The following is a 21,809-nucleotide window of genomic DNA, read 5'->3' on the forward strand; positions in this document are numbered from 1 at the left end:
CCATGTAGCGTGGTCTTTGTATGAACCCCCCAGACAATATGGTGAGAAACTGGTCTCTGTAATCTGACATCCTCGTCCCCAAGCCAAGTGACTCCCAGACTCTCCTAGTGTATAGCTGCCACAGATCCTGTCTCAATACCAAGTTCCTCTCACTGCGAGAGAGGCGAACATATGGTGAGTGGGGGTCGTACTGGAATGGTGGTAGGCTCTCCATGTCAAGACCATGTCCCTCAAACCATGCTTTGACCTGTGAGTACCATGCTCTCTCATGCCCACTCTCTGATAGCTGTATAGCTGCCTCAAATGCTCTACGAGTAAGTCTGTCAGGAGGTAGCTCTCTCATCCTCTGGATGAAGCAGAGAGAGAGAGAGAGAGAGAGAGAGAGAGAGAGAGAGAGAGAGAGAGAGAGAGAGAGAGAGAGAGAGAGAGAGAGAGAGAGAGAGTTATGATGAAATGAAATGTTATATTAACGTCTTCAAAAGGCCAAAATGACCTATGAGACCAAACTATTACAAAATTGTGAATTTGATACCACGTTTGGGTACAAAGAGAGAGAGAGAGAGAGAGAGAGAGAGAGAGAGAGAGAGAGAGAGAGAGAGAGAGAGAGAGAGAGAGAGAGAGAGATGATGATGAAATGAAATGTTATATTAACGTCTTCAAAAGGCCAAAATGACCTATGAGACCAAACTGTTACAAAATTGTGAATTTGATACCACGTTTGGGTACAAAGAGAGAGAGAGAGAGAGAGAGAGAGAGAGAGAGAGAGAGATGAAATGTTATATTAACGTCTTCAAAAGGCCAGAATGACCTATGAGACCAAACTGATACAAAAGTGGTGAATCTGTTACAATGTTTGGGTACCTTAGTACTAAAGTACTAAGTGTGAAAAGTAAGAAAGTTTGAAAATAAATGTGAAAAAACTAAATACAAAGTATTAAATAAACTTCTTAGGAGCATTCTGGGTGTCTGGCTAGAATGCTTCTAATCCTTTGTTGTAGTCTCCTCCGGTGAAGTGTGCTTCTGCATCTCATTCGTGGTCGTCTCGATTTCCTAAGCTCAATCGCCCTGTCAATGAGGGTGCCTTTGGTATGAATGTGGGTACTCCTTTGTGCTGGCTGCTGGCCTGTTGCTTCTCCTTCCACTCCTGCTTCTCTCGATCTGAAGAAATCTGTGATCTGCCTAGGAGGTTGTAGTGCTCTTTGTCTTCTCATTAGATTATCCTTGTGCCGATGTAGTTCCAGTAGGTACAAGCCTAAGCATCTTTGATCTTGGTATTGCATGACTCTATCTAGACGTCCAAAGCCTTCTTTAAATAGGCAATGGAAACGCCCACGTATCTCATAGTATACGGTGCAATGGCATATGTAGTGTAATTCTCTCTTCGGCTCCATTCCGCATAACTTGCAAATTCTGCTCTCAGGTGGGATTCCCCTAAATCTGCCAAATTCAATTTCCAGTTGGTGTGAGGATGTACGAATCTAACCAAAAGCACATCTCAAACCATGAGACAGGTGGGTATCCATGTAGCTCGTGCGAATCACAAATCCATCTTCAGATAGTTGTAGGAAGTTTTCTTTGTAGTCGGGCCCAATTCTTGTGTAGGGTGTATCCATGTCCTCTTAGTATCCAACTGTATAAGATCCTGACGAATGATTTTATTAATCTCCGTTCGTGTAATTGCCAGTGATGGAGCCTCAAGAGAGTATTGGAAGGGGGGTAATCTTTCCATACTGAACCTACGTCTTTGAAACCACGAGGACAGTTGCGCATACAAGCATGATGTATCCCCTTTCATTGCTAATTGTTGAGAGGATTCGAGGGCCAATCTAGTATATTAGTACTTATTTGTATCCCACAAACCATGTATAAAGGACATTGATCTGGTAAGAGCTTCAATTTCTATCGGAGGGGCAGCTAGTTCCGCTCGGGTAATCGCGTGTGGTACGAAGGCCTTGGCTCCAATCATTCTGGAAATCATAGATACCAAAGGTCTCTCCATTGACTTCTAATTATCCTGATCCACAGATGGTCCCCAAATCTGGACCCCATAAAGCATAGCCGAAGCCACCACAGTATCAAAGAGCCAATGTTTTGTTCGGTGTTCCTGAAACTGCACTTGTGAACACATCCTCTCCAACCCTCCCAAGGCCGTAGAGGCTTTGGACAATCTAGCATCCGTTGCTTTCTTAAGAGTAAACTTCGGTCCTGCAAATACCACACCAAGGTATGTGTATGCATCTGTGTACTCTACTGTATCCTGGCCATATGCAAATGTACGTGCCGATCTCCTAACCCACTGCTGTGTGGTGTTAAACACCGTAACTTTGGTTTTACCCAAGTTTACCTACAATCCACTGTCCTCTGCGAATTTATGTAATTCATGTAGCTACTTCTGCATTCCATTTGGTGATTTTGCTATCAATACAATATCATCTGCATACAACAACAAAGGGATCCATGACCCTGCAAGTTGAGCACCTTTCTCACCCTGTGTATCAATGTAATGTGATACCTCATTGATGTACATACCAAATAAAGTAGGGGACATTGGGCATCCCTGCTTTACTTCAACCGTGGAATGAACAATGTCGGAATCCCCTTTTTAAGTACGTACATAACCAGTTACTAACCCGTATAAGGCCATGATTCCCCTAATAATCTCTTTGGGGACCCCTAACTCTTGCATCCTGCGCATCAATTTGGCCCTTGGTATTGTATCAAAAGCTTTCTGAAAATCCACAAAGCAACAATACATTCTTCTCCCGCTTGCTCTTCCTTCCTCAATAATGGCTCTGAGCGTAATAATATGATCTAAAGTGGAATAACCCCTTATGAATCCAGCTTGGCCTATTGCTCTTATGCCCTTTGCCCATCTACTCAATTTTTGTTCAAGAATGGGTGCGTACAGCCGGGTCAATGTGTGACCTACCATAATGGTACGGTAGTTCCCGTGTATCATAGGATCCCCTGACTTGAAAATAGATAGGATAGTAGATAATTTCCAATATTCAGGTAATCCTTCACACATGACTCGATTAAGCAGAGGAGCAAGGACTTCTAAAAGTAGATCCCTGGCATGGATCAGATGTTTTGCTACTAAACCATCATGATCATATGCTCTTCTTGTCTTCATCTTATCAATGGCTTTTTTCACCACTTTCGTAGTAAAGAAAGTACTAGTAGCAGGGCATGGCTCTAGCGGATCTAGTAATGGAGGCTATCCAGATACCATATATAATGATGTTAAATATTGACCCCAAATCTCAGGAGAAGTAATCGTCAGAGGCGGTGAGTGCTTGTGAAATAAACGCCAGGCCTCATGTGAGTCCTGACTCAAGAAGAGCTGATATAAATCCTTCTCCAGTTTGGCTAAAAATGCCCTTTTCTTGCGACGTACTATACGCCGAAGAGCAATCCGAGAGTGGTTATATGTGTTGATCCCAAGTGTAAGCTCTTTCTAGACCTGGGTTCTCGTCTTTCTCTGCATTCGTCGTCATACCAATTGTTTTGAGGCATGTTTCCAGATCCTTTCTTTTGATCAGGTTGAGTGTGTGGGTATGCCTCTTGTGCTGCTCCATGTAGTATCTCTGTTAACTGAGAAGTAATCTCCTCCACAGTATATATTGGCTCGGCTGCCCACATCCTATTGTAGATCTTTTCCACATAAACTGAATCAGTCTCTGGCGTGAAAGTATATCTTGTGTGTGTCTTCTTCCTTTGTACTTGAGAGGCATTGTATTGGAAGGAGATTGATAAGGTCAAGAGAGCATGATCCATTGCAATCCCAACCGGTTTGGGTCCCACCTTAAAGTCCTCGATACTAGAAATAAAGCTTGGTGAAGTCATGACATAATCCACTGTATTGGCCCCATGCCTTTGCGGGAAGCATGTGAAACCCCTAGATAAAGGGAAATTCTCTAGACCATTAAGTATGGCCAGACCATGTATAGTTGCCGTCTCCATGAGATGTCTCCCATATTCAATGTGTTCTTTATCCTGTGAGTTTCTAGTAAGCCCCCTCTGTGCTAAATCCACTTCTTTGAGCATTTCCTCAGAAGTATCATAGAATACTGCTTGAGAGTTGGCCGTTCTGGCATTAAAGTCTTCTAAGAGAACGATGTCTCCATCTCTAGAGAACTCCCGTATGTCATTATTCAATATGGAGAAAGGGGATTGTCCTTAAGGTGAGGAGTAGATTGATGTACTTGGAGGGAAGTAGCATATAGCGATATATAGAAATCTACATGTCTCGGTCTCATTCTCACCCACATATACCTTGCTTGCTCATCTCTCCTAATAATTTGTAGTAATGGTTTCAGCTCCTCTCTAAATAAGACTGCTACTTCTCCTGAACCTTGGCTACCCGTAGAGATCTCTTGTTTGATCGACCAACTGTTTCCCATAAATACCGCTTCACATGTGGCATAAGATGTTCCGGTATCTGGTGTGTCTTTGAGTAGAAAACTATGTCTCTGTCCCTAAAGCTGTCTTCAAAGGCACCTACATCTAGCCTATATGATCCATTACAATTCCACGCCGCTATCCGGAGCGTCGCCCCATATGTCTCGCACCGTTATGATGAGCGCTTTTCTAGAACCACTAGTTTCCCTCGTCTATAAAAGGCGATTTTCCCCTTTTCTCTTGTTCCCCTGATCTCTAGCATCAACTGTTGCATGTGTGCCACTTGTGCCAATGTAAGGTCATCTCCTTGGAAAATACCGGTTTTCTTAAGAGTTGGCCTCCTCTCTAGAAATTCTTTCCTTATTTCTATATTCGGGAAGCGGAGAATAAGTGCCCTATCCCTTACGTTTCCGTTCTCGTCGATTCCTTTCTTGCCCACTCTCCATGCACTTGTGTGAGTAGGCTCTGTGATGCCCATGTGTTGTAGTAGTTCCCTCACTTCTTCTTCTTGGAGAGAGAGAGAGAGAGAGAGAGAGAGAGAGAGAGAGAGAGAGAGAGAGAGAGAGAGAGAGAGAGAGAGAGAAGCTTCCTGTCTTGATCATCTCTTCGAACTATGTGCAGTAGTGGTTGGAGCTCTTCTCTGAAAAGAACTGCTACACCTCTTGATCCTCTAGTCCCATGCTCAGATCTGGTGCATGTTCGGCATGTTGTCTCCCATCTGTATCGTGATATATGCGGCATCAATTGTCCCGGAGCTTGATGAGTCTCTGAGTAGAAAACAATGTATCTGTCTCTGAAGCTGTCCTCAAGGCCCCCACATGAAGTCTATACAAACCATCACAGTTCCAAACTGCCATCCTGAGAGTGGTCCCATAGGTCTCGCACCGTCATGTAGAGCGGTGCTCTGTAATCAGTACACGCCCATCTGTGTAAAAGGTTAACTTTTCCTTCTCCCTTGCTGCTGTAATCTCCGGCATGACCTCTCTCATATATGCAAGTTGTGAGAGGGTAAGGTCATCTCCTAAAAAGATACCTGTTTTCTTGAGGGTTGGCCTCTTCTTTAAAAAGTCTTTCTTTTCTTCCATGGAGGGAAAGCGCAAAATGAGAGCCCGTTCTTTTGAACTCTCCCCATTACCTTCATTCTTCTTGCCCACTCTGGAATCTCGTATGTGCGAGGGCTTCTCCACCCCCATCATTGACATGAGGCTCTTCACCTCTTGGTCCACCTTATTTGAATCTTTTAGGCCGGTCACTCTCACGTGTAGAGCGCGTACCGTTCTTCGTTGTTCCTCGTCAAGTGTCTTGTTGATGATGTCGAGGTGTAGCCGGAATGTCCTTGCCCTTCTCCTTCTTGACAACTTCAATCCACTTTTCAGCCTCTTCCACCTTCTTTTGCGCTTTGGAGAGAACCTCCACTCATGAGGTCTTCTTTTCTCCTTCCTCCTTTATCTCTCTAACTTTCGCTCGTATAATATTCAGCTCATCTATCATTGATGGCTGAATTTCTCCATCTTCAAGGGGTCCTCTCTCTTTAGTTTCGGCAAGTTCCTTTTGAATGGCGGAGATGTTACCTTTTAGAGCTTGAATTTCAGCCCGGAACTCTTTGCGCTCTAGTTCCCTCGCCTTTCCTCCCTCTTTTTCTATTCAAGAAGTGAGCTCTTCTCTTTCTTCCACTCTTCCATGTGAACTTTGCAATCTTTCAACTCTCTTTCAATGGCTGTCATCCTCTTGCTTGTGACCATGAAGTGCGCCGCCATCTTTCTTGCTTGTTTGTTTCACTTCCTTGTGTCATTCACTTCAGCTGAATCATGGCAGGTATCTTCTGTGAGTGTCTCTCTATATGTATTTTTCTCTGCACTTTCTCTTGCTCTGTGTGCATTGCACTGTAGCTATCAGCAGCACATAGGTAGGTAGTGGGCAGCAGTACAACAGGGGCCAATTGCAGCAGCAGCAGGTCGTGGGATTATTGCAGCAACGGGTGGGGAAAGGCAGTAGGTACATGGGGTGGAGCAGCAGCAAGTACGCAGGAGGGAGCTGCAGTTGGTCACAAACCTACAGCAGCAGCAACATGTACGTGGGGGGGAAGAGCAGGAGATACGAGAGAGAAATGAAATGAAATGAAATGTTATATTAACGTCTTCAAAAGGCCAGAGTGACCTATGAGACCAAACTGATACAAAAGTGGTGAATCTGTTACAATGTCTGAAAAGTGTGAAAATAAATGCGAAAAACTAAATACAAAGTATTAGATAAACTTCTTAGGAGCATTCTTGGTGTCTGGCTAGAATACTTCTAATCCTTTGTTGTAGTCTCCTCCGATGAAGTGTACTTTTGCATCTCGGTTGTGGTCGTCTCGATTTCCTAAGCTCAATCACCCTGTCAATGAGGGTGCCTTTGGTATGAATGTGGGTACTCCTTTGTGCTTGCTGCTGGCCACTCGCTTCTCCTTCCATTCCTGCTTCTCTCGATCCGAAGAAATCTGTGATCTGCCTCTGAGGCTGTAGTGCTCTTTGTCTTCTCATTAGATTATCCCTGTGCCGATGTAGTTCCAGTAGGTACAGGCCTAAGCACCTTTGATCTTGGTATTGCATGACTCTATCTAGAGGTCCAAAGCCTTCTTTAAATAGGCAATGGAAACGCCCACGTATCTCATAGTATACGGTGCAATGGCAGAGAGAGAGAGAGAGAGAGAGAGAGAGAGAGAGAGAGAGAGAGAGAGAGAGAGAGAGAGAGAGAGAGAGAGAGAGAGAGAGACGGTTGATGTATGCTTTTGAGGTTTCAGATTCATTATTGGTTGATACATGAATTTACATATTGTCTCTTGGAATGTCAATGGCTTGCATCACACTAGCATCAGTGGTCCCAGACAGAATTTACTTCGTAGAGATTTGCGCTCTCGTGTAGATCGAGATGTGGATATACTTCTTCTGCAAGAGCACAAGTTATGTATAGAGTACCAAAATGCGTTCCTCTAGCTGGGTCGTTCGAGACGGCCGAGGCCTCACAGATCTATGCATAGGGGGCGTGCACACATGAGGATACATGGTATCATTGCTTGAGACCGAATGAGACCTTCCCGGCCCCCCCCCCCCCCCCCCCCCCCCCCCCCCCCCCCCCCCCCCCCCCCCGCGCCGCGCGCACACACAAATTCAATCATCAAGAGATATTGGTTGGCAGTCCACAACCCCTTCTTCCTTCAATATCTACCGGGGCAACAAGAGTTTCCAAAAAATGATGAGTCAAATATTAGTTTGGTAGACAGTGAGTGGAAGGAGTAGTCACTTGCAAACTGGCTCCTTTTGATTATATATAATAGTAAATGCATGCTGATAGCAGAAAGTTAGGGTACTCTGTATTTGACTATAAAGTAATAAACATTTATGTGGAAAGAAGCCAGTCATTATGATATGACCGTCTCTATTTGACTTTTTGTGTTTTGTGAATCCAAATTTGTAGCTTAGTGTCTGCGGCCTAGCCATTTTAAGTCATTAGGGTATGGCTATCTGAAGCTTTCTTTAGGTGTTTTGAACTTGAAAGAATGTTGACATGTAATTGTTTGCTCAAAAGGAATAATAATGAGAGGTGGTGTACGGTTTGCTTGCAAGAGATAGCAATTGTAGTCATGTTGGTGGTAATCATATCGAACTGGATAAGAATATAATACGTTAAAGTTTACTTGCTGCTTCCTTTATGTGTGCTGTACTTATTCTTGTTACAGGCTTGTTTGTGCCGATATAAGCAATGGCTCAGAGAGGATTCCCGTGCCAGCTTCAAACGGGGTGGATGCAATACCATGTGCTCCTGGTAAGAGAAATTGTTTCCACATTGTTCCACTCTTTGTATCTATTAGAACTTGGAAGCACTACTTTAGTGATTATAGACACTAAAAGTTTTTTGTTTTTAAAACAAAGGTGTTCGATATCTGGCCACGAATGAAGTTGACAAGAATGTACCGAATCCTATTCCTGCAAAGGGGTGTAAATGCAAGGGTGAGTGCTATGATGTGGCAAAGTGCTCATGTGCTGCACTCAATGGGAAGAAGTTTCCTTATGTCTCCTTAAATGGTGGACGGTAAGAACTCACAACATTTTCTTTCTTTGAAGATTGTTGTTCTTGGTGTTCCATTAGGTCTCCCCAATCTCGGAAAAATGAAAAGTCTTTCAAAACATCTTAAGTGCATAATTGCAGGGTGAGTTTAGGAAATGAAAAGACCCATGAAAATGGAAAGTCAAAAGACTTTTGTTCTCATATAATGAGATGGTCGAGTGCACATTGATACGTATGTGTTTTTCTTTTGCTTATTTTCCCTTTAGTGTTTTCTTCTCTTTAGAGTGTGTCCTTGCACTATATAGGTACTGATTATATATTTTTTGAAGCCATTAGGAGAGCCATTGTTCTTGGTGTTCCATTATTGCATGTATGCCATTCAATTCCCTCGCCAAGGGAACTGTCAATGATAACCTTTTTGTATTGTATGCGCATTGAACAAAGTCTATCATCTCTACTTCAATTGGGGCCGGTAAAGACCTGGATTTTTCTTGTATTATCCCTTGGATTTTTCTCTTTTCCCTTTTTTTATATAAGAAATAATGAAGCCAGAAATTTGTTCATTGTATTTAACATTTATACGAATTCGCTGGTGGTAACTCTTTGATATGTATTAGTCTTGCTGCTGAACATCAGTGCACACCTTGCATGTCAGTGGCGAATTGCCACTGCCTAAATGCATCATTGGTGACCAGATCTGGGGTAAGTTGGCCTCCTTTATTAGCATTTTAAGGATGTAGCACTACATATGACAACTGCTTTTTGGAAGGCAGTTTGCAGCCTCAGGTGTCAGTCCAAACATCTTCCAAGCTCTCTGTCAAAGCTCAGAAGCAGTCCCTAAGCCCTCAAAATAAGATCAGTCCCTTAGATCTGCATTTTCAGCTTACTGCGGGCCATATTCAGCTTAGTACAAACTAAACAAATCTAGCCTCCCTAATCAAGTAGACAACAGACCCAAAAAGAGCCTCTCTTGAGAAGTAACTTGGAGGGGAGTTTTGCAAGCAAATACGAGTCTCACAAAGAGCAGACAGTTGGTGCCAAGTTGTCTATTAGTTGGATCCTCACCTATAACTCCGTCGTCATTGCATGGACATCAAGCCACGGTCCTCATGGTTTATGCAATAAAGAGCCAAGTATCACTTTGGCAACGAGTGCGGCGGTATAATAATGTGGGACGGGGATGGGGTTCAGGAACTAGGTGGTGAATGGGGTCAAGATGATGAAAGTTAAGGAACAAGGTTAGGGAAAAAAGGGCTTTTTTTTTCTTTCCCTTTTGAAATTATTGAGCTAATGTAGAGCATAGTTCATCTTCTCCTTAAACACTTAAAAGAATGGATGATCGGTGGAGCTTAAAAAATGGATACTTGGAAGCCTTGGAGAGCACGCTCGATACTTGGATGCTTGGAGACGTTCAGGTTCTTGCACTTAAGTTGGCTCAAAACCCCTTGGTGCCCCCAAAACAAGTACAAAGCATTTGTTAGTGTTTAATTGATTGACTAAGAGAGTCGTGTGACAAGACGGTAAAATATTGCAACCAGGCCACATTGGCACACTCTAGTCAAGAGACTTAGTGGCAGTTCACTCTTAAGAGAGATTGGTCCCTCAACAAGCGGCATTTGCTTTAAGAAAAATGATAATAATATTGATGGGCTATAATTGTGCTTGGAGCCACTCACATAATCTGAGGGGCTAATGACACCTTAGCTTCTTACCCCATAGACACTTGATCCCAAAGAGAAACTCTAGTGATTTGCATTTTAGGATTGTGTCTAAAAGCTCATAAAAACATTTATTTTAAAATAATTGGCGTCCAAAGTCAAGCTAGCCATGTCAAGCCATGGCCAATCTAGCAAAGCAAGTCTCGTAAAGGTTGCCCGAGTGGAATTCATGTATAGCCCTCTCTTGGAGACCAATCAGGCGCAGATGACTAAGCAATCCAAAATAGAATTGTCTTGTCAATTGATCAACACTTAGAAAGCCACACAAATTCTCAAGAGCTTGCTTTCCCTTCTCTAGGTTGGCGTCATGGTACAACGGAGTGTCATCGGCAAACACCACATCCAAAAGCTCCTCATGAATAGACATATGGAGTCTTTTAGAGCTCCACCTTTGGAGCCGTGATATACCTACTATAACCGGCCTATACAACGTAGAGGGCCGTACTATTTGAATTACCTATTAACTTTACACAGAGCACTGAGAAGGGAAGAGAACACAGTTGCGTCCAGCGACTAGAATGTCATTGCGCACACAAGACCGACACCTTGTAGGCCCCAAAGACTGGTGTCACTAGCGTGTGACTACTATCTATCCTTTTTGTTGATTTCTTTCTTATTATTTATTTACTTTCACTTTTTGGAAACACCTCTCGGGAAATCTAACTACCTTGCATTGCATAGCTAGTGTGGAACTGTTCAGAGGAGTCCAGGCTTGAGGGCAAGAGAGCACTAAGGTTGGACAAGGACTATGGTTAGCCAAAGTGGGGTCATTGACTAGCCAAAGTGGAATCCTTTGCTACAGAGGCTACATTTCAATTTTGGGTGTGGTTGCAGTGTACGAAGGGGGTCAGATGACCTAGAAAGATACAATGGCAACATCTCCTAAAATTTAGGGAACTGCTATTTTGGAACCTGAAAATATGTTCGCGTCATTACCTCCGGAGAGACAAGGGGAACATTTTATTACTTTGCAGTGAAGTCAACCAAGCAACCGGTCGGGAGATTTTTAGATGGCAACCCCGAAACGGGAAATAGCTTGTAAATCCGCCAAGTGGCACATTTCTGTGCACTTTCCTCATGCAACAAGAAGTGGCGCTGAATTTATAGCTGGGAGGCTCATTTTGCAAGTTCCTGTCACAGGTTAAGAGCTATGGAGTGTTTCCTTTTCCTCCTATGTACAGTGCGGTGTGCCAGGAGTGATGCCTTGCACGCTACGCACTGCCCTCTCTCTCCCCTATGGCAGTATGTTATGCCCCTCTAGTGGGCTTTTCAATTGACCAATGTACAGTTGTGTGGGTTCATACGCGATTGCCGAGGCAAGAGCCTCTTGCACATGTATTGGATTAGCTAGCGGCTAATCCTCCTAGGTACAGGTGATTCGGAGAGGTTTCACGTCCGAAATCTCGTCCGATTCAAAGGGCAAGTAGCCCTACAGGTGCGGAGCTCGAGGAATTGCTACGGATGCGACCGGCATGCGAAACGGAGCTCGAAACAGTAAATTACAGCATGTTGTGTATTTTTGCAGGTTTAGGGGTTAGGCCCTAAACGGACCCTAATACCCCCAGGAGGTTCGGGGACGCGAGGAGACCACTGTACAGGTGATCTGGCGCATTTTCGGGGCTGAAAACAGAGAATTCAGCGTGCTGCAGATTCTCGCCAGGTTTTGCAAAGTGCTCGTATGCGTCGGGAAAGTCATTCAATGCGTGGGAATATTGACTGTGAAGGGTCCTAGTACAATTATGCTATCGAAATCGGGCCGGAACAGTTGAAATTCAACCAAGCTTGTGCGGGGCAACTTGTAGGGAACCACAACGTTTATTCTCTCTTTTAAACAATAAAGAAATACCGAAAGGGGCACCTAAGTTAGGGGCCAATTTGGTGTCGGTCTTCTCATACAGGTGCATTCTAGCAGCTTGTATCCCTTTCCCCTTTGTTGTGTCTTGAAAGTACAGGTAAAGTGGGCGACAAATTAAATGGGTGAAAGCAAATAAGGTTTAAGTCTAAGGTCTACTGCCCTTTTTGAAAGTACAGGCCGGTTTCAACTGGCGTCCCTTTCGGTATTTCTTTTTTCAAATTGAGGTAGACGATCCGACCACTTAGCACAAGCTTTCACAAAGCTGTCCAAACCTGGCGAGGGTTGAAAACGCAGGTTTTCGATCGGATTTCGGCAGCATAATGGCGCAAAAACCCTTGTAGGTCAAAAGTACCTGTCTAGGACGGATTCTCTCGCTATCTGGAAGCTTTCTGGTGAGCTGTCACAAAAATTCAGCGGGCTGTAATTCTCTGTTTTTCACTGTCGGGTGCCCAAAAGCTTGTACACACATCCCAAGGCTCTCACGAGGCTCTCCCGAAGTTCCCTTGCAATTTAGGTGCGAAACCCTTAACTTGCAAAAAAACACAGCAGGCTGTAATTTGTTGTTTCGGATTGTTTTTAGCGGAGCGAATACCCCTACGCGTGTCCCAAGGGCTCTCGCACACAATGGGATAGTTCCCTTGTGAATTGGACGAATTTTCACACGAGAAAACTCTCCAAACTCGCAATCTTTCGCGATGGAACTGTGCGTACTTATGGGGGATTAGCAATTAGCTAATCCGGTTCTTGTTCAGAAGGCTCTTGCCTTGGCAAACGTGCATAAACCCCCAGAACTGTACATGTTCATCTGAGTAGCCCAACTAGTGGGGCATTACCATATGTGCCAAAGGGGAGAGAGAGATGCACGAGAGCAAATCATCGCGCTACATGAGACAGAGGAGAAGGCAAGCTTTCCATTAAAGCTGTAGACCTACGCACGCGCACACACACACACACACACACACACACACACACACACACACACACACACACACACATTGTAGGTCACTTATTGAGCAAAAAACAGCCCCCAGCCTCAAATAGGTGCCTCCTCTTGCTGAGGTGTCCTGCAGGCTGCTCTTCTCCTGCCAAGTGTCTTGTTTGCCCCTTTGAGTTAATTTCCTAGTTCCCACTGACTTAAAAAGTTGTAAGTGACTTTCCGAGTGGTTCAGACTTCATTTGGCGCACACAGGCTTCCATACTCATCATAATTCAGTGCTAATTGGCTTGACCAAACCCAGACTGACCGGCTCAGACTCTCGATGTGAAAACCTATTCGGCCACAGTCGTTTCACACTGGCCATGCAATGTCCACTTGCACCTTTTCAAGGGTTCCGGAGAAAACAAGTAGAAATAAAAATAAATAAAAATATCTAGTGCTTATTTACGGAAGGCAATAGGAAAAATACACCTCCTGGTGACACCTACTCAAAGCCTTTGTGAAAAACATGAACAACAATGGCGTAAGAGGGCATGGTTGTCTAAGTGATTTGATCTTTGTTCTTTGCCTCCGGAAATCAATACTTGGATGTGGTCAACAAAGTACAACGTTGTAACCACTCTGATCCAAGTCTTTGAGAAGCTCATCCATACCATAGTCCCCTCAAGAAAGTTCTAATCCATCAGATCATAGGTTTCTTAAAGTCGAGGAACAGAATCATAACTTCTCATCTCCAATATTGGCCTTGGTTGCGGCCTCCCAAAATGTAAAGATGTTGTCAAGGATGCTATACTCCTTGAAAAAACTTGTTTATGGCGTGAATCGAATCACAAGTTGTTGGATTCTCATACTTAAAAGAGATTTCGCTAGAATCTTCTTTGTTGAGTTTAACGATTGTGGTAGATCTCCATTGTTTGATATCATCTAGCGACCCTTTCTCCATAGGCATGAGATAAATGATTTCCTTTGCGACATCACACCCGTGTCCACATGCTAAAAGCCATTGCATGAACTATAACCAAGAAGCTTTCAATGTCTCGAAAAGATACCAGGGGTAAGGCCATCCTCACTTTGTCGTGACAAAGCCTCAAAACATGTGATCTCTCAAACTTTGAGAGGGGTTGCGGTCGCTCCATCTTAGCATGCAAATCCTTGTTGACCCTTTGTCTAGCTAGAGCCCACAACAAGCATCCTTGCGTGCATTGAAGGCTCATTCATTGAAAAGAGGGCATTGCAAAATGTTGTAGCAATCTCTTTGATCTCCCTCAGCTCCTAACCTAGTGTATTGGCTTGTCTTTAAAGCAAGCACATTACAATTTGAAGTGAAGTGATCGTAAATAAATCTCTTAAGACTCCATCCCCAACTTGGATACATTGAGCTGCTTGTCTATGGAAAGCAATTCAATGCCTTGGCTCATCAAGCTTTGCAATCTTTTCTCTACCTTGGCAAGCTTGGTCTCAATCCATTCGCTAACGGATTGTCTCTCTTACATATGATGAAGGGAGGCCAAGCTTCACCTTAGAAAACTTCAAGATAAATGTTGGCATCTATACAAGTTTATGCATATTGCTCATAAACTCAAAGTAAGACATAATTAGGTATAACATGTGCTAAAGAATGCAGGCTTACTTGAAATGGGAAATGTCAAATAGAATAGATGTGAATCACACGAGTGAAAAGCTTGGTCTTCAAAGGAACAATTTTTTTTAAAAAAACGTTTCCTCAAGATCTTTTGAGGAAGAAACAAGTTTCTTGGCAACCATGCTTGCATCTCTCTCTCCATGCTCATTATTGATTGCTAAATCTCGTTCATCCTCCGACAAGCTCTCATCTTGGAGCAAAGTCTTAGAAATCTCAAGTGATTGGCTCACCTTCCTCTTTCCGTCCTCAATATCCAAGAGAACAGGAGCATGGTCCTAGGATGAGCAACCAACTAAGATGGTTGTGGAGCCCCCTCGCGTACCAAGCAAATCACCCCGATAGAAATTCCAAAGGGTGCATCAAATTGCGAGAACTCCAAAACTCCCTTGTCTAACAAAAGCCTCAGTGAATGGCATAGTCGTGCATCCCTCCTAAGCTGCAAGCTCATTGTCATGAATAGTAGTGTGGTTGTCTTTCACCCTATCAAGTGGATCCTCAAGCACTTGGAAGTTCCACAAACAAGCTAGTGCTTGACGATTGGTAGTGCATAAGGGATTGCCATCGGACTCATGATTGAACTCGCATGATTGAAAGTATAGACATTCAACAAGGCAATCAACTTGTCTTAGAAGAGTAGTGAGCCATTGAGCCCTCACAGGGCCAATGGCACCCTTGTCCACAAGGGCATGCACCAAGAATCCCCAATACATATACATTCTACCCCTTGGGCACCCATGCATCCATAGAACCAAAACACCAAAACGCCCCATAATGTATGCCAAGCAAGTGTCTCTATCGCCAAATATGACTCTCACACACGCTCTTGTAATATCAATAATTCAACACGACTCTTGTCTCAATTGAACATGATATGGCATAATCTACAATCCCCCAAGCCCTTGTATTTTCCACGAGACAATTCTTATCAAGAACCTAGGAAGATTGAGGCTTTTTTTGTCATGATTGTGACTACGTTACATATTACTTTCTTTGTACAATTCTTGATGGATGCAGAAGCAAAGAGTGACACATCAAGGAGGAACCTTATAATTGATGGTCACGAAGCTTTGCCCTAGAGACATGCCTCTTCATAAAAAACCATACCCTTTCGACGACTAGCCATGTCCCTTTACCCCATGGTTGTGGTAAAGACATGTTTATTCGTCCAAAGAACGTGCTTGTTTGTGATTGGTAATGACTAATCATTCATGTCTCTTGATCTCCTCTAAAAGGAGTCTTTTGTACTCAATTTCAATCAATCAATTAAGTAATAATGTTCTAGTTTCTTGAGTTCAAGTTTACATTTCAGTTTAGTTTTAATCACACAGATTCAATATGATAACAGACTAGTAACAATCAATGTTGCATTGTAAACTCGTACTTATCATTCTTCCCATATTGTATGATAATTGTGCGTATTAATATCAGTACTTAACGTATTGGTTGTTACTTGTAAGCACTCATCAATACACATACATGTGTGGATGCATGCATGTATATTAGGTTGTAGTGTGACAGGTTTAGGATTAGGGTTTTTGCGTCAAGATCATAGATGCCATAGTTGACACGTACGGTCACGTACGATGACATGCAGTACTAATCGAACAAAAAACATAGACGCACATCGACATAACGTACGATGCAAAAAAATTAAAATGACTCATCTTTAAAGCCTACTCTAAACCAGGAAGTTCTCAAACTCAAGAGTCAAAAGTTAGAACATGATAGATCAATCATCATATGTATTTACTATTATGAGTCATGACATAGACCATAGTACTAAGTACTTACAACTTAAGTCTTATGAGATGTGAGGTGATGGATAGTGAGGAGAGTGATGGAGGGCTTGAAGGAGATGAAGGGAGAGTGATGGAGATGAAGGAAGCATGATGGAATAATGGAGAGCTCGAAGGAGATGAAGGGAGCTTGATGAATGGAGAGAGCTTGAGGGAGATAGGGGAGGTGGTAACTTGTAAGTTGATAGAGAAGAAGAGGGTGGGCAAGCCTTATAGATTTTTGGGGCCTAAACCCTTAGTAGAGAATAAAGAGATTTAAATTGATGATGTAGTTGGTTGTATGTATCTTCCGTGCTGTACGGACCTGTTGTACATAGGGTTGACTCGTACGGTCACGTACGAAGACGTGCAGAGTACTAATCGAACTAAAAAAAATTAGACGTACGTTGATGTAACGCACGATGCAAAAAAAAATCATACGTCTTACACACTACAAGAGAGACTAACCAAGAAGTTTTCAAACTCAAATGTTAGAACATGATAGATCATGAGTCATGACATAGACCTTAGTACTTAGTACTAAATACTTGCAACTTAAGTCTTACAAGTTAGAACATGAAAGATCTGTCCATGGACATTGGCAATGGTAATGTTCTAAAAAAGAAGAATCATGATCTCCAAAGTGGTGGCGGCCATAGTAGATCCGCTACTCGAGCCTCGTTGCACTTAGGTCATGGTTGTTTGAGCCAATGCAGCCATTGGGCTCTTGATCAAATGCAATCGAAATTGCGAAACGATCCCCCTCCCCCGGGCCAAATATAATAATAATAATAATTTCCAGACAAGTCATGTACGGAATGTACGAGTCGTACCTAAAGTAAAATTCACTTGCAAATGCAGATTTTGTAGTCATCATTAGGATGGTTACTGGGTGGCTTGCATTAGAGCTCATAGGCTTGGGTCGATAGGCTATGGTGTTTTCTATCCACTCATGAGCATAGGTTTTCCATACATCAACCATACGTCCAGATATGGACGAGTACGGAATGATTACGAATTAGACCCTATGAGGATTCCATACTGCTTATTAAAAGCAGTCTATATATGACACTTAAGCCCATAGGATGAAGTGAAACATCATAGAGACTTCAAGAACTAGCTCAATCCAAAATCATTTATCATTTATCATTTATCTCACAGGATCACAATTATCATTGAAACAAAAGTGATTACCTATTAGTAATGATGTCTTTGTGTGGAAACCAACTCAAGGGAATAATCAATATGCATAAGTAGACTTTTCTGCTCTTTAATCTCGGGCACTTGGGACTTATTCTGTTAAATCTTTACATTTTCATAAAGGTTGGTTGAAGCAATGGATGTGGTTTACGAATGCGGTCCACATTGTGGATGTGGGCCTAACTGCTCAAACCGTGTGACGCAAAAAGGAATGCGTTATCGCCTTGAGGTAGGCTCCCGATGTAGAAATCGCGAATGATTACAGACATAAATGTAATGCTCAATTCAAATCTGATTCTCTCAGGTTTTCAAGACAGCAAGTAAAGGGTGGGCAGTAAGGTCTTGGGACACCATTCCATCAGGTGCTCCTGTTTGTGAATATACGGGCATTTTAATGAGGACTGCGGATGCTGATAACATTGGTAACAATGAGTATCTATTTGAGTTGGATTGCCTGCAAACTATGAGCAGCATAGGCGATCGGCAGGTGTGCTACAGTAGACAATCCTACACAAAATGGCTTGCTGGATTGAATGATGTCTAATTTTGACCATGTGTTGAGTTCCATTTTCCAGAGAAGAGCACTGTCGATAGAAAACAGTTCAAATACCCAAGGGGACACCAACAAAGCGGATCAGGGGAAGGAAGTCCCTGATCAGCCGGAATATTGCATTGATGCCGGAACTTCTGGAAATGTGGCTCGCTTCATCAACCATAGCTGCGAGCCAAATTTGTTTGTTCAATGTGTGCTTAATGAGCACCACGATCTTAGCAGGCCACGTGCGTGGTTGTTCGCTGCCGACACAATCTCTCCTCTACAGGTGACCCCCGTGTTTATTCTGAAGTCTTTAATTACAACAATTAGAAGTAAAAGCTAAGAGCTCCAATCATGCAGGAGTTGAGCTATGACTATGGTTACGAGTTAAACAGCGTTGTCAAGGATGGGCAAGTTAAGGTGCTCCCATGCTATTGTGGAGCACACACTTGTAGAAAAAGGCTTCACTGATGAAACACGGAATTCAGGCATTTTTTGAGGGGCCAATGTTGGGAATTTGGCACAGCAAACAGCAATCTATGGTGGGTTTTTGGCACTTAAAAATCAGTTGCAAGCAGAGGATATGAAAGCTAGCAAAAGCTGCATAAGGTGGAAAACAGCTAAAGAGCATCCACCATGTCAGCTATGCATCGCTTTTGTTTCTTTCAACGGTAACCGACAAGCAAGATGGTGTAATATTACTGCAACTGCTATCCTATTCCAAGGACAATCTCCAAGGGGAAAGTCGTCAGGATGGACAACATTGACTCTTGCTGGTGTTGCCAGATACATTCACGAAATTTTTTGTAAAGCTTCATAATTATTTCCTGGCAAGCTGAGTAATTGCGCTACAAAGAAAAAGCAGACTTACAGTTTGAAATGAAAGGCCTGTGTATCAGCAATTCGAGCTCCTCTCCTCTCTTTGAGGTCTCTTGGGATAGTTTCCCACGAAGTTAAAAATTCTCTTCTTCTTCTTCTTTTCTCTCTCTCTCTCTCTCTCTCTCTCTCTCTCTCTCTCTCTCTCTCTCTGGGGATTTGAAGAATCAGTAAATTGAAGACAAGGCAGGTCCATAAAGTACCCCGCAGAGAATCATCCTTTAAATACTTGAAATGTTGCATATTGTCCAAACTACAACCTTCACGTGTTCCGGAAAGGGGCACAATACAATGGACAAATTTAAATGACCTAAATGTGCATGCCAAAGGTTTCCATTTGAAATAGCTTTTAGAAACCGGAGTTGTGCATGCTGAATATTCCAAAGTTTTCGTGATTGAGCATTGCTCTTATGTCTCTTAAGTGAAGTACTAGATGTCACAATTGTATCACCAAAGGTTGAGAATATATACAATGCTTTTGTCATCCACTTGATGACAGGACCTAATTTGCAAGTATAAAAATCCAGAGTTTTTGTTTAATAAATCTTTGGCACATTAAAAGCCTAAGTAAATGTGAAAGAGGAGTCACTTGCGACATACAACATTTTCAACTTGCTCGATTGGAAACGAAACATTGTTTGCATGTGATAGTATACTCATTAGTGCCTCTCTCGACAAGTGGAGTTTAACATGCGGTGCATTGTTGCACCAATGTTGCAGTATCATGTGGATCCACAACTTTTGTGATATATGTATTGTCAAATCATGGTTATGACACAATACATTAAGCACATTTTGTGCACAATGTTTGATCAATTTGCATTTGTTTGATGCTCAAAAAAGGAACAGAGTAGTAGCATTTGAATTTGTCTTTCATTGTGCAATAATATTGTGCGTTTCAAAGATGCCTAGCCTTGTTTTTCCTAGACAACACCTTAGCAACAGTACATAGATGAGACTACCCAACTTCATATCTTCAAACTCATTTAAAGTGGAATTTATTTTTGATAATAATCTAAGTCTTTCTACATAATGGAACAATCACGTATGGCATCAATCGATGGAAATTAATTGCTTCATAGAATGTTAGAATGTTCTATCTCCACAAGAAATTGATTAATATCACCTTGTGTATAACCTTTAACTTTACTTCTTTACTTAGATATGCAATATGTACCCACATAAACCAATCTTACATCATAACCTTGCACATTGTTCCAAACACCCTTTACAACAAGGACATTGCATCATGTATGCCTAAAATGGATAGTTATCTTCCTTCAGATTATCCTCTCGAGAGACTACATTGAAAACGTCTTTGTTTTTCAGCGATGGTTATTGGGCTTGATGTTACAATTGATTGTGTAGTGGTAAAATTGTACAAAACCAACTTGTGCAATGGAGCACAATCAATAGAGCTATGCAGTGTTACCAAACCATTACAGATGGACAAAATTGCTTGCATAGTATTACTAGTGATGAAAACAAATGTCAAAATGCGTCCAAATAAAATTTTGATGACATAGAGGTGGGTGTACAACCTTGGTTGAAGGATTTTGCCTTGCAAGCTCACCAAGTATCATGTCACTTATATGCTTGCATAGTATTGTTGGTAGTAGAAATGGATGCCAAAGAGAGACGAAAACCAAGTACCACCTCAATTTTAGATAGTGAGCCAAGAGTGTTGATCACACTACCTAGGTGCCAATGCTTGATTTGATATGAATTGTTAAAAAATACGATTGCAAATGTGCACACGAAGATGGAAGAATGAAGGAGAAGCTCAAGGACACATGACATAGGTAGTCCTATTGTTGAGTGTGCTAATACAAAGATAAAGCTTGCCAAGAATGATGGACATATATAAAAGCAAATGCAAAATATCCTCCATGCAACAGGAAAAAAATTGCCAAAATGGTTCTATGTGCATTCACAGACGTTGCTACCAAGTAGGAGATGAACCTCGCAAAGGTATTATTCCAATAGTAATAGAAACCTCCCAAAGGTATTATTGATTATTCTTAACACAATTTTCATTTGTACACATGTAGCTTGTATAGGAACATATGAAACATATGGTCGAACATAATTGCCTATTAGGCTTTTGGAATGAGGTTTTTGGAGAGATTAAATAGATTTCTTAACAAACCATGTATTGCCATCTCAAATTGGTTTAGTGATGGTGAGTGAGGTGCCTTGAGCTATCAATAATCTTGCCATCCAATCGAACCGATGCCCTACATTGGCACCGACTTAGAAATTTGAATTCACTTGCTCTATAGTCGATTCATAAGCATTTGCATTAAACATGAACATATTCCTTGACACATACTCTCTATAGTCTATTCAGAAGCATTTGCATCAAACACGAACATATTCCTTGACACATACTCTCTGTAGAATGGCTAAATATCATAGTGGGAGCGATCTAAATGCAAAGACAATACTCGAGATCCTAAAAGCTATCCTGTCAAACTTCTTTAGCTAATTCATTACATAACAATGGCTCTAAATCCTTTGCTTATGCATAAAAATATGCATATAGCTTTCAAGAAGAATATTGGGACTTATGATATGCATACAAACCTTTTCCAATTACCATGTACGAATGTATTCTTTGTATCCATTTGATCGTAGAATTAGTCCTTTCATGTTTTCTTTGTTATCATACCTTTAAAAATTTTGATCTTTGTAAGGGTAGAAAAATGCTTTCTCATCGTCAAAGCCATAGGTTTGCATTTAAGGTTTGGCAATCTATATTATTTTGTACTTGCTTATAGTATCATGCTTTACCTTCTAGATCCATTACTTTCTATAATCTTT

The 21,809-nt window shown here is 42.1% G+C and overlaps 1 protein-coding gene across 2 annotated transcripts in view; it reads left to right on the forward strand.

The window, feature by feature from the left end:
- Positions 1-19,454, forward strand: part of LOC147419487 (histone-lysine N-methyltransferase, H3 lysine-9 specific SUVH4-like) — a 51,372-nt gene extending 31,918 nt beyond the window's left edge. For both annotated transcript variants that reach the window (XM_086505422.1, XM_086505423.1), the window contains 6 exons: positions 8,120-8,205; positions 8,313-8,472; positions 17,699-17,804; positions 17,880-18,062; positions 18,151-18,396; positions 18,471-19,454. In XM_086505422.1, the coding sequence (XP_086361548.1) occupies positions 8,120-8,205; positions 8,313-8,472; positions 17,699-17,804; positions 17,880-18,062; positions 18,151-18,396; positions 18,471-18,581 (892 nt within the window). In that variant the 3' untranslated portion in view covers positions 18,582-19,454. The remainder of the gene's footprint in view (positions 1-8,119; positions 8,206-8,312; positions 8,473-17,698; positions 17,805-17,879; positions 18,063-18,150; positions 18,397-18,470) is intronic.
- The last annotated feature ends 2,355 nt before the right edge of the window (positions 19,455-21,809 follow it).

This window comes from Adiantum capillus-veneris, chromosome 29 (assembly GCF_014529385.1).
Source record: "Adiantum capillus-veneris isolate H3 chromosome 29, ASM1452938v2, whole genome shotgun sequence".
Classification (NCBI taxonomy): Eukaryota; Viridiplantae; Streptophyta; class Polypodiopsida; order Polypodiales; family Pteridaceae; genus Adiantum; species Adiantum capillus-veneris.